At 34.8% G+C, this 12,550-nt stretch overlaps 1 protein-coding gene across 1 annotated transcript in view; it reads right to left on the reverse strand.

The window, feature by feature from the left end:
- Window positions 1-12,550, reverse strand: part of ADGRV1 (adhesion G protein-coupled receptor V1) — a 260,321-nt gene that overhangs the window by 175,725 nt on the left and 72,046 nt on the right. Inside the window, exons 46-60 of the mRNA XM_062599728.1 lie at window positions 11,890-12,014; window positions 10,568-10,734; window positions 10,342-10,485; window positions 9,959-10,066; window positions 9,217-9,469; window positions 8,415-8,537; window positions 7,995-8,217; window positions 7,328-7,532; window positions 6,248-6,394; window positions 4,678-4,933; window positions 3,222-3,430; window positions 2,364-2,540; window positions 1,793-1,975; window positions 889-1,068; window positions 55-219 (exon numbers count right to left, since the gene is read on the reverse strand). Coding sequence (XP_062455712.1) covers window positions 55-219; window positions 889-1,068; window positions 1,793-1,975; window positions 2,364-2,540; window positions 3,222-3,430; window positions 4,678-4,933; window positions 6,248-6,394; window positions 7,328-7,532; window positions 7,995-8,217; window positions 8,415-8,537; window positions 9,217-9,469; window positions 9,959-10,066; window positions 10,342-10,485; window positions 10,568-10,734; window positions 11,890-12,014 — 2,665 coding nt within the window. The remainder of the gene's footprint in view (window positions 1-54; window positions 220-888; window positions 1,069-1,792; window positions 1,976-2,363; window positions 2,541-3,221; window positions 3,431-4,677; window positions 4,934-6,247; window positions 6,395-7,327; window positions 7,533-7,994; window positions 8,218-8,414; window positions 8,538-9,216; window positions 9,470-9,958; window positions 10,067-10,341; window positions 10,486-10,567; window positions 10,735-11,889; window positions 12,015-12,550) is intronic.

Below are 12,550 nucleotides of genomic sequence, written 5' to 3' on the forward strand. Positions count from 1 at the left end.
GAAAAAATATCTGTAAATTTAAGACTAAATCATTTACTGTAATATCAGAAATACCTCATTGAAGTGAAGAGTACCATTCAGAGGAGTCAGATCATATCTGGCTGCCTCTTCAATAATCCATATCACTTGAACTGCTCCATGTCCTCCCTGACTCCGAGTTACAGTGAGAAAGACAGTTGCAGCAGCATCATCAGGTGTCTGAGGTTCTTTCACTGTCACCTAAAGAGGAGGAGGAGGAGGAGGAGGAGGAGAAGTAGGAACGGCAGTAAAATGCATCAATACATTATGTTGCTATAAAAACAGACTTCAAAAAAAAAAGAGAACTTTATCAATGAAAACGTAAAATAAGGACAAGAGTGAAAATCAACACAAAGATAACAGATATAAGAAATGTGTTGAATTCTGCTAGCAAAGATTAGTCACAAGTTATTTTTGTATGCTCTACGATTCAAAACAATTGCAGACAATGAGTCACAAATAGGCACAGCACCAGCAAAATGCCGAGTAGCAAATCATTCATTGACAATAACTAAGATAAGATTCCATTTGTAATTCTTTTTCCATGTTTTTGTTTCAGTAATACAGATTATTAAAAACCTTTTCAACATTCAACAGAGCACCACAAATTCTACTTGGGATGTCCTGAATTCTTATCATATTGAATTAAATTGATCCACTCAGGCAAAAACCTAAATCTATGCTGCAGGACTTTTATGGACACTACCACCTATGTAGCTAGATGAAAACAAGCCCAGCAAGTCTTTCAGTGAAAAAAAAAAAATCATGAGTTCTACTGCAACAAAGGCTTACCAAAAGCAGCTATGTGGTAGCAATACAAAAACATTATCCTGCTTTTGCAGGAGAGAGTGCAATCCCAATCATACTCACAGTCTTTTCTTCAAATCCAAATACTCCAACGGGGGAATCATTTGGTGGAATAGCAACAGTTACCACAGTGTCATTCCCAAGTCTTGCACCACCTGTTACCCTCATTAGGGTAATCTTGAATATCTCAAGGAATTCAACTTCACTATCATCTATGATTGTAATTTCTATTTCTCCTGCAACCTGTAAAAAAAAAACTTTTTAAAAAAGTCTATCTAAGCTTCATTTAAAATACTCTCTGAATTGCTTGAAAAATGTAAAATTGAAAGAGATAAATTTTATTTAATAACAGACAAATATGCATTGCTACTCATGCTTATTTCTTCATACGCTTAAGGTAAAACTTCAATAGTGCTTTTAATAAGTTCATCTATGGCAAATCTTGCACATTAAAACAGCTGATTGCTGTACTTTGATACTCAGTGGAATGCATAGGTGGATAATACTGAACTTTAACCAAAACTGTGTACATAAAGTATATCCTTTTGTGTGTGTGAACAAACAGTTTTGACATTTGAAATCAGAACTCCTTAATATATACACTTCGTATTTTCAGAAAAAACATGTAATTTTAAACAGTACCAAGACTATAGCTAGAGAAACACATAGGTTCATTGTGTGAGTTCATACAAAACACTGATAATGTTACAAATTTTCAACATAAGAGGGAAATAAATTATGTCCTCACTGGTGGAGATAACAAAAGCATATATCCCTACTTGGTCAACATTTATAAACATTTTAGTTTTGCATGTTAGAGTGCTGAAGTCAGCAGCATCATTCATGCACATAAGGCAGGATTCAGACCATAAAGAAAATGTCTTCAATTAACAGATGCAAATTCTACCAGAGGAAAAGAAGAGAAATTTTAAGATGGTAACCCAGAGCATTTTCAGCAAGTACATACCTGCCCATCTGCAAATGTAAGGTTTCCAAACGCTGGTGTAAAGTCTTCAAAGCTTGCAGTTGACTGAGTAGCTTCCCAAAACAGAGTTACTGACCCAAAGCTTCCAGCCTGTCGAACAACTGGAAGTTTCAGTATATTCTGTGGTGGTGGTATTTCATAAGCAGGAACAGCTCCACTCGCATCCTGAAAATTCAGTAAGAAACTGCTGTTCCACAGCAAATACTTCTCTGCTAAAAGTTGACACTGAAATGTTCAAAAGCAACAAAATCTGCAGGGTTCTACATTAAAAGCTTTTGCTTTGAGCAAAAGACTGGATTAGATGACCTTGTGATGTCCCTTTCAACCTGAATTATGGTATGACACTACGATTTAAGCGCTTTCAGCCCCATAATGAACTTAATACAGTAACTGTGAAGAAACTTCTACGTAAGATTTTAACAACCTAGAATCTGGCCTATTTATCTGGAACAATTTTATCTTATAAAATCTATTATAATACAATTAAAAGTGGTCTGAAAACACAGACTCTCCTGCTGGAATGCAGCTTTAAATATTTTTCATTCAGTCTTACCTTTATAATGCTGAAACTAAATATTCCTCTGGGGTCATCATTCTCTTCAATTGTTATTTCAGCTATTTCTAGCCCAAGCCTCTTCATACTTGGTTGACCTCCAGTAGGAGGAGAATCTACCAGTTGCACATGTGTAATATTAATTATAAATCCTTCCTGTAATTCAGGAACATTATCCTGCAAAATATTTTTTTACATGTTGTTTTTTTTATATAAAACTTACATTATAATACACAGAGAAAGATAACTATTTGCAGATTGCTTACTATTCAAAAATTCCCAGCACTTGCGATTATATTACCAATTCTTTGCCTCACATCATATGAAAGGTAAAAGAAAGAACCTCTGTTGAAACTGAGGAACTGAAGTTGTCAGTCATATTCAAAATACATAAGAGCAGATATAATTCTTGCTGGCTGACCATTGTTTCTCATTTCTATAGGAAAGCTGGCTAGATTTCAGAAACTAAGCTAGGAACTTGCAAAGTAATACCTCTATTCTGAATATACTCAAAGAATATACATACCTTCTGTGAAAAATTAATGTTTTCCAAACTACAGACCAAATGTCTTAAGAGGTATGTTTATTGTAAAAAAAAAAAAAAAAAATACAATAATTGAAAAACCAGCAGATACCTAAGAGATTTATATATATTTTTTTCATTTTAATATATTAATTTTGGAACAAAAACAAAGCAAAATATCTGGTTCATTCCCAGCGACCAGTACTCAAATTCTTCTAGATAGATAGATGCAATTTTATTTAACTGACAACAATCCAGCAAGGCAAGAATCCTTCCAATCTGTCTCACTTTTCCTAGAAGACATTAATAACTAAAGCTGTCGACAGACTACTCACAGGAAAAATAGTGACTATGACAGAAGCTACTGTTGTGTTTTCTGCCATAATGATTGTTTTCTTTTCGATTATATAATCCTCATTCTCTGTTGCTTGGTTGGAGAGAGGGAGCTCAAAATTAGGCGTGGTGCTCAACTGAATTGCAATATCTCCAACAAATCCTTGTTCTCGAACAATTTGTAACGTAACAGTAGTTGAATTTAGTTGTCCTATAAAAAGAAAATAAAAGCAAGATATGATTGTTTCAACCTTTGCCCTGAGGGCTTTCCAGTGTACTGGAACTGCTGTCAAGAGCATACTTTATATTTAGCAACACAACCACGAATATACTGTATCTGGATAATTCAGTATCTCTTGCTACTGAGTGCATACAAGTGGTGTGAACACACACAGTGTGTACAATTGGAAAGAATTTTAAGCTAGAATCTAGAGGAACAAAAGGGGAACGTTTCCCCCACCCCAAACTCCAGTTTCACTACTCTGCCTGACTTGAAGTCACTATTAATCCTAACATAAAAAGAAGAAAATTGCCAAGAAAATAGCTAGTTTCATGTTTTTTTTCCCAATGAACCGCCAAACACAGAACTGACTAAAAGTGCTAGTTTTACAGCTGGAGAAATAACAAATAGAAGTAATAGCTTTGTACTTAGGAGTAGCTTGTGTCATTTGTATTACTTGGATAATACTTCACAGTTAGCATCTTGTCAGTACATAATTCACTAAAAACACTACACTTAAATAAACTACCTAACAAGTGAAACCTACGAACATGTCTGGAATCCTAAACTTCACTGTATAAAATTTAGCATATAGTGTGTGCGTGTGTGTGTGTGTGTGTGTGTACCCACACACGTGTGTTTGTCTGCAAGGAACCAACAGAATCCCTTCCCAATATTTTCAGGTGTAAAACCAGGCAACACTAATTGGCTTTAAAATAGAACTGGTTAGGAGGTTTTAAATGTAATAATAGTCTGATGGAAAATGTACGAAATGTTAAAAAAAAAAAACACACAGTTTTCTTGAAATGTAATTCATCCTTGCTCCACTTCTTTCCTTCCCCCATCACACAGAAAAACGTGCTTCATTTTTTGACCCAATCATGAGAAAAATGTGTTTTATGTAAATATACTTCAAATAGCATACTTAATGCATTAAATGGGCATATTTGGCTTTTTATCTAAATAGAAATGCAACACGAGAAGTCAAAATTTTAATAATCAAAATCCTAAACAAGAATGACTAGATAAACTTGATATGTGCAATGTGAAAGAGTGCATACAGAATATATGCAACAAAATGGCATAGTAAAGTATTTTTAAGGCTATTTCTGTTGAAAAGCTTGTATAAAAAAATGCCACTTATTAAGACAATCATGTAACTAATAACATGATGCTGTGTGATGCTGACTTTGAAAGAACACATGTATTTGTTCCTAAGAGACAAAAATCAGACTTACCTTCTGGCTCCATGGCTTTAACAAAGAGAGACTCTGCATGCCAGCCAATTATACCATGTGGAGAATCACTAGGTAAAATGGTAAGTACAGCTCTCGCCCTTTGGGGATCTATGATAGCTCCTCTCATGGTATCCTGAATACCCACAGTAGTAACGTGAGTGAGTGCGATATCCACGGTCTCTGAAAGCTCTGCAATATTGTCTGCAAGAATTGTCAGGGTGATGGTGGACAGGGCTTGACCTTCTGAAAATGTAATCTAAAGGTTTAGACACAAACAAAAAAAAAGTCAAATTTCTTCTGCTGTACCTTTTTTTTTTTTTTTTTGGTAAAACTCTGTCAACAGAAAAAAATCAAGAGAATATTAATAAGTATATGAAACGATACAGACAAAAGAGTAAGAAATTCAGAGGAAAAGGACACAAAAAAGAGCTACACTGGTATAGGTATGATGTGGCAAAATGTGGCAAAATGATTTGAGGTGCTGGCCACAAGAGACAAATTCTCAATCAGAAGCACAATTATCAGAGACACTGAGTACTCAGTTGAGAAGGAATTTGTTATAATCAAGCCAACAATATCTATCTGCGTGAAAAACTGATATTCAACTTTTGAAACTCATTTGCAAAAACTGCACTCTAAGTTTAGGCAAAATGACTACACACTTTCATTATCACAGAATCATTGAGGTTGGAAAGGACCTCTGGAGATTATCTGGTCCAGCCCTCCCTGCTCAAGCTGGGTCAGCTAGAGTAAGTCCTAGCCTAAGACCATGTCTCTTGGGTTTTGAGTGTCTCCCAGGACAGAAGACTTCACAACCTCTCTGAGCAGCTTGTTTCAGTGTTTGACTGAAAATTAAAGCTTTTTCCTACGTTTAAATGAATTTTATGTATTATTATTTTACTTCAGTTCCATGATTTCCAGATGTAAACTTTATTCCTGTAATCTTTTGTCCCTTTTTTACCCGCAACGGTTTGTACTGTAGCTCTATAGTCTCAGGGGCCAAAAGGCTTCGTATTTTCAATAAACGGCCACAAGATGGAGACAGTTGATCTAAAGAACCAAGAAAGTGCTGCTCCTAAGGCATATCAAAAGGTTTATCTAACAGGAACCCCAGATTTTAACATTGTTGAACATCTGAAAAGTATCAGAAAAAGGCAAAACTAGGGCTTGTGATATCTTCCTGGGCCACTGAAGCTCTCAAGCATATAGATACAGGCAGGAAGAAGAGAAAGCATGCCTAAATTGCTGCCTATGCCAATTATTTGGCACAGTATCTGGATTCCACAGCATGAAGAAAGGAAAACAGGATGAGAATATTATAGATGCAACTTTCTAGTGTCTGGACAGCACTGCAATATCCGGCTCTAGAAAAGCAAGAGTGATGCTGTGGTGTCATCATTCATCAGGCAGAAGTCAGAATTGCCAGATTCATAAGAGAAGATCAGGACGCAGGAATTAACAGGAGGCTGAGAAAATTTAACGTGTACTATCTCTCTCTCTGAGTACATCTGCACCTATTGTGCAAAATATTTACAGTCAATGCTTCACAAATTTCAGTGATGTTACATACCATTCCTGAAGCTGGAAATACATCACTAATGCTCCCACTGGCTATCCACTCTACTGTTACTCGTCCATATGTTCCTATTAAACGTTCAACATTCAAGGTGATTAAGGTGTCGTGTTCCATTTCTTCAACTTGCTTAAATAAAGAACTCTAGAAAAGATAAAAGTAGAAAAATCATAAAATTATTTTATTTTATACATAACGATTCTTTAGGGATCTCAGGATTTGAAGTGAGCCAGCGACAGACATAAATATGTTGTTCTACCATGAAGTACCCAAACATGCATTCATCCATTAAATTTAAATGACTTAATTTTCAGAGGTATTCAATACTCCTAGGTATCACAGAGACAAAATATTAAAATGTCAAGCCTCTCATTTTAAGCTAAAAGACAAAGCTTTTTTTTTTTTTTTTTTTTTAAGAAAATTATTTTGTGTCCAAACTTCATTAAGTAGATGACAAACAGAATATCTGTATTTTTATTGCCGCTTCTTTTCCTCTTCAAAGCAAGTGCAGATGCAATGTTTCATTTCAATGAAGAATTCTATGTTTTATAGCTCTAGTATGGATTTACTATAACCCTGTCTGGATGATTTCTACTGTGTTTGATGATTTAAAAATTAACCACTCCAAATACAACCTGCAGTCTGACATTCTATCCGAAGAAATGATTTTGTTCTGGCAAACTCTCTCACTCTGTTACATAACCCAATCAGTATGTTTTTCAGGGGAAAAGAATCTTCAAATTCATTTAATTCCCTCAATCAACAAGCCATAGTGACTGATCTCTATGACAATAATTATGGCATCTGAAAACTGAGCATTTTCTTTGTTGTAAAACAAGGTTGATAAACTCATATATTAATCTAAATGTAAAGAAAAAGATTACAAAATCTCACAAAAGAAACAGACTGTGAAAATGATAATCACATACAGCAATGCTAAGTAGGCCTTAAAAAGCTACTATTATCTCAGGTTGATACAGAACTTCAGAAAACAATCCTGTCACATTCTCTGGTTTACAGTTCTAGTACATTAGTATTCCTTTCTTCAGAAATGGTACACATATTTTAATGATTTACCTGAGCAAATGCAATGACTCCATAGGCATTGTCATTGGATGGAATAATTATGTTAACAAAACCATGAGCACCAATCTCTGCACCTCCTTTAGGGTTTTTCAGCCACACTCTGAAGCTTTCTTCCTCCTCTGGAATAATGTCATCAAGGATATTGACTGCTACTACAGCTTCCATGTCCCCAGGCTCAAATATCAATTCACCTGAACTAGCATAAAAACATATACGTCAAATAACTAGAAACTGAGGATAATAATTAATGATCTTTGAAAGTTCTATTGTAAATTTATGAAGCATTTTCAGAGTCTGAATTATTACTTCTGTGCTCAAGAAGTAATTCAGATTTAAAAGTTTTTCTTGTTTTTTGTTTTAAACAAAATAACAATAGATCACAGAGTAACTGAAATTAATTATGAAAGTAATCTAATTTATCCTGAATTAAAGCTTAACAAACACGAAGATAAAGGTTTTTATTACCATGCTGTAAAGTCAGGTGTAAGCCTGTTTTACTTCAGGTTATTTTAAATCTGTTCTGTGAAAAACTCTCTTGAGTGTTAATAAGTACACCATGCACATAAGTCTATGATGTTCTTCACTGTAACAAAAACAATATCACAGGAAAAGAAAAGCAAGAGTTGTGAGACAAGTTATATAAAAACAAAAACCCTACCTAGGTATAAAATCTGACTGGTTAGAGATTGTGGTCAGTTCATAAATTTGGGAGTAGGATTCGACAGTCAGAGCAATTAGGCTCTTGCTGGAGTTCAGAGATCTTGCAGTAACTGAAGTGATATGATCAGCATATGGCGCTTCCAAAATTACAGAGAACTGGTTTACTTCAGAGTTCCAAGCATACAGTGCCGTTGTATCCCTGCCAGCTAGTAGGACATGAACTACATTAAGCAAAGAAGAAAAAAGAAAATTTCAGTGGCATATTTAAGAATTGCCTCTGTAATGCCAGAAATGCCCTTAGGAGTGCACTGATTACAATACTTCTAAGGTCTGGTATATGTGTTCATTTTGTCGTATGTATTTATTTCTGCAATTTAAACTAGGTTTGGAACAAAAAATATTGTCATTTCAGTCTCACCTAAACCTGAAGGTGGCATGAATATATGGATGGCTTTTACAGCTTGGAACGGAAGAGACTGAAAGAGTCTAAAGGTAGACTGGCCTGTCTCCCAGATAAAAATTTCAGATGAATTTCCAGATTCTGCAAAGGAGCAAAAAGATAAAACTTAAACATTTTTTGACTGATAGTTAAAATTACACACTGGTGACCATACAAAAGGTAGAGTTTGACAGTTTTAACTACAAAGAAAGTCCGATTATCGTATTTTCTTTTTTATTTGGTACATAATTCCATAGCGTGACTGAACCCCATCGTAAGATTCATCCTCTGATATCATTTAAGGGCTTTTGTGTATTCATTCACATATAAGAACATTCACATTACCCTAAGAAAACAATAATTGCAAAGAAAAATATGGGCTGCAACACAGATTTTTCAGCAGACACGGAATGCGTTCAGAAAATAATGCCAAAAAATATCATACTCGTAATAAGAGATACATGAACTGTCTGATGATCTCTGCATGGCACAAAGCTTGGAAAAGCTTAGAAAGGGGTACAGTCAACAGCTAGAAGATGTTGTTATTTCTTACTGTTCCTGGGAAAATACTTCATCTGCTGCATAAGTATTTGAGAACGAATGCACTATTTGTATTTTATCAGGAAAAAGCAGAGTTTACTTTGATAAGGTTCTTCTGGGAGAACTGCCACTCCCCAGTAATACTTCAATCTCTATTTAAACTCCTTTACTACACATGCCTTTGCCATCAAACAAATCACCACATACTTAGCAAAGTCAGTTTTTGCTTTCTGCTAAATACCTTTTGCAATAATTAAATAGATGTCTGATCCAGAAATCCAGGCCTCCATATGTTTTATATCATTTGCTGATATTTCATGAAGTTTCCTAAACTCATTATTCAACCACTGGTACAAGATGGTGTTCTGGCTGGTATTTGACAAAGAAACTAATAGGTACAGAAAGCCTCCTCTAGGAAACAAGGCTACATTCAGAGCTCCATAGAGTGGAAGCTGATGATGCAACACAAAGATGTCTTTATTCCACTGGAAAATCTATGGAAATACAGAAATCTCTTTTTTATAGGTTCATATAATTAGTACCAAGAGAGCATAATAAGATGTCATGCTGAAAAATTGAAAAGACTTATACTGAACTTCTCACTTCTAAGATGGTCTCCACATTAAGGCAGGAAAATACTTGTAAGGCAAATTACATTACTACAAGCAGTTATGTTCACTCTTCAGACAACTAGTTTTATGCTCATAAGCTATTTCTGTTCTTATAGGTGTTCTACACACTGAATTTCAAAGCAGAAGTAACACTAGAATTAATAGTAAACTAGATGCAAATAATTTGTTCATGTGGAGATTACTGGTAAATTTTAACAAGTCTGAAATTTTCATTCCTATAAATTCATAATACAAACAGAAGTAAACTGTCAAAAATACAGGCTTATAGATTTATTATCCTTTCATTGCTTGAACTCAAAACTAAACAAACTACCCACATCAAAGTCAGAGAAGACAGGAATGTATTCCAACCTGGATGGAACTGGAATGGTTTGAATGACTTGCAATAATCAAATAGTCTTCTTCCTCAACAGCAAAATGTTTTACATCTCTGGTATACAGAGCAAAGAGAGTTTGTATCTATGAGGGAAATACAAGAAAAGAAGTGACAGTAAATCACTTCATAGTTTGTTTACATATGTATATACAGATTTAATTTCCGTAAGATTAATATTATTCATGATCTATTTTTTAGAAAATGTTCTATGGCTTGATTGCTCCACAATTTCTTCTTCTCCACTTCCCAAGTTAACTGCCCCACAAAAATTGTAAGTATGAAAACACAGCAAACAACCAGCTGTGATAAACTTATGCCACTGAAGTTGCATATTATTTTATAAGTAAAATAGATTTACCCACAACAGTCTGCGTCCAGGCATGAATGCATACACACTGTTGTTGGAAGCTTCCCGTTTGCCTTCTCCATGACTTATCACAAGGTAGGGAGAGGCATTGATTTGAAATGCCATGCACCTTCTAGGATTCCATATACTGAAATTCTGAGAGGGGAATGAAAAAGAAGCACTATATTTTGAATTCCTTATTAACAAGCATGTTTGGTGTTTAAGTACAAACATTTACCTCAACAGGAACAAATACTCCCTTCCATTGGTAGACAGTAGAAAACCTAGCTGGAGGTGTACGCAACAGAACACCATATAGGATTTCTCCTGATGTAAAGAAACACCAAGTAGATGTTGACTCTTCCACGAAACTTTGTAAGACAGACAGCACACTGATACCACCCCCTGCAATATAGTAAAAGAAAATACTACTTACTATATATTAGCTTACTCTTGAGGTTTTTTCCAACCCCATTTTCACGGTTTACCTGCCAAATTCAGACCTAATATCAGAAGTGAAGAAATTGTCTCTCAGCACTTGGTAAAAGTGCAAAGAGTATAATAATGAGGACATAACAAGAGTTAAGCAATAAATGTATTTTTCAGTCACTACAAGTGCACACAGATGTTGCATAGGCAGATCCTATGTGTGAGTAAGATCCTATGAATGAGTAAGATTCATAATGACTCACTTTGGAAGTTAGCTAGGGAGAAAATTAACTAGAAAACAAGTAATAAAAAAGTAGTAAAGAAATTACAAGGTTATGTATTTGTTTGTTCCCTTCCTCCCCTCCACCATAACAGGCAGTCATAACTCTGAGATTCTTAGAACTGCCTGAACTGTTTGACTCTCTCATAGTAAAAAAGCACTGTGTTGTCAAAACTAAACTGCAAGAGTTAAGCTAAACTCCCAATCCTATATATACAGGTTAGACCAGCTCCTGAGCCAGACAGGGTATCAATCCTTGTTCAAAATCAAGCATTTCCTTTTCTGCCCTGTTGGTTTCAACCTGAATCAGTGAGTAACTACACATGTATCTGTACCAGAACAAAAAATGTTTAGCATGGAAATGGGAACGAGTGGATAGACAGGGAAGGATGACTTCCTTTGCTCACAGCGTTAATTCAGACCAGATTAAACTGTTCACGCAACTACAGTCTGAGACTCACAAATGCATATTAGTAGGCACAATGAGAGATACCACAGAACTATGTGTAGCGGCAGTTTTTCACAACAAGGCTATGCTGGGTTTACATGAAGCTTGTCTTATGTCAGAAATACCCAAGTATTAAAGAACATACTTCATTAAAGAAAAGTTTAGCTACAGTAAAGTTCATACAAGTGGCAAAAAGGGCAATTGAGATTATTGAAATTCTGTTAGAAATGGCTGATAAGATGACTCTTAAACAGCCAAGCTACTGAACCTTAATATGCACAGAGAAATAGTAATTAATTTGATCTGATCTGAATACATGAATTTACATTCCAAAATTACATCTTCTATTTGTTAATATCTACACTTTGACAAAAGCAGTGGACTCTTTATAAAGTGAACTTACGGATGCCAAATGCAGTATCTGACAATGTCTCCCACTCAACACTCACAGATGTGTTGAGACCATTATTCCGTGAAACTTTCAAATAAACTGTAGTATTCGATTCTTCAATTATGAGGAAATTTGTCCTAAATATTAAAATTGTGTAAATAAGGAAAAAATGAATGTTTTACAGTATATAAATTGCTGCAATAAAAACAGGATTTTTATAGTACAACTTCAGCTGTAAAATATGCAACAGATATAAAAAGAAAATGTCAATAATTAGTTTCACTATCTGATGGTCTACTAACTATATCATCAAGGTTGCCCAGTGATCCTCATTGCAAGACTCCAGCAAAATTATCAGCAGTTCAACAAAATCTCTAACCAATCTGAAAATTAAACACATCAAATATATGCTTTAGCCAGAAGGATTTTTGAAAATGTAGTTCCATATGGTTCACTTGTTTCTGAAAAACAGTCTTGAGTGAAAGTATATTTTATTCAAGCTTAAAAATGAAAAAAAAAAAAAAAAAAGTAAGTATGACTCCTGGGCCACTGATTTGAGGTTTGGAGCTCTAAACATGTATTACCACTTGTGGAATATTTTGAAACAAACGAAATATTGCATTATGAAAAAAAATCCATACAGAAATTGACAATTCTGATGAAGAACAATCTA

This window comes from Rhea pennata, chromosome Z (genome assembly GCF_028389875.1).
Source record: "Rhea pennata isolate bPtePen1 chromosome Z, bPtePen1.pri, whole genome shotgun sequence".
Lineage (NCBI taxonomy): Eukaryota > Metazoa > Chordata > Aves > Rheiformes > Rheidae > Rhea > Rhea pennata.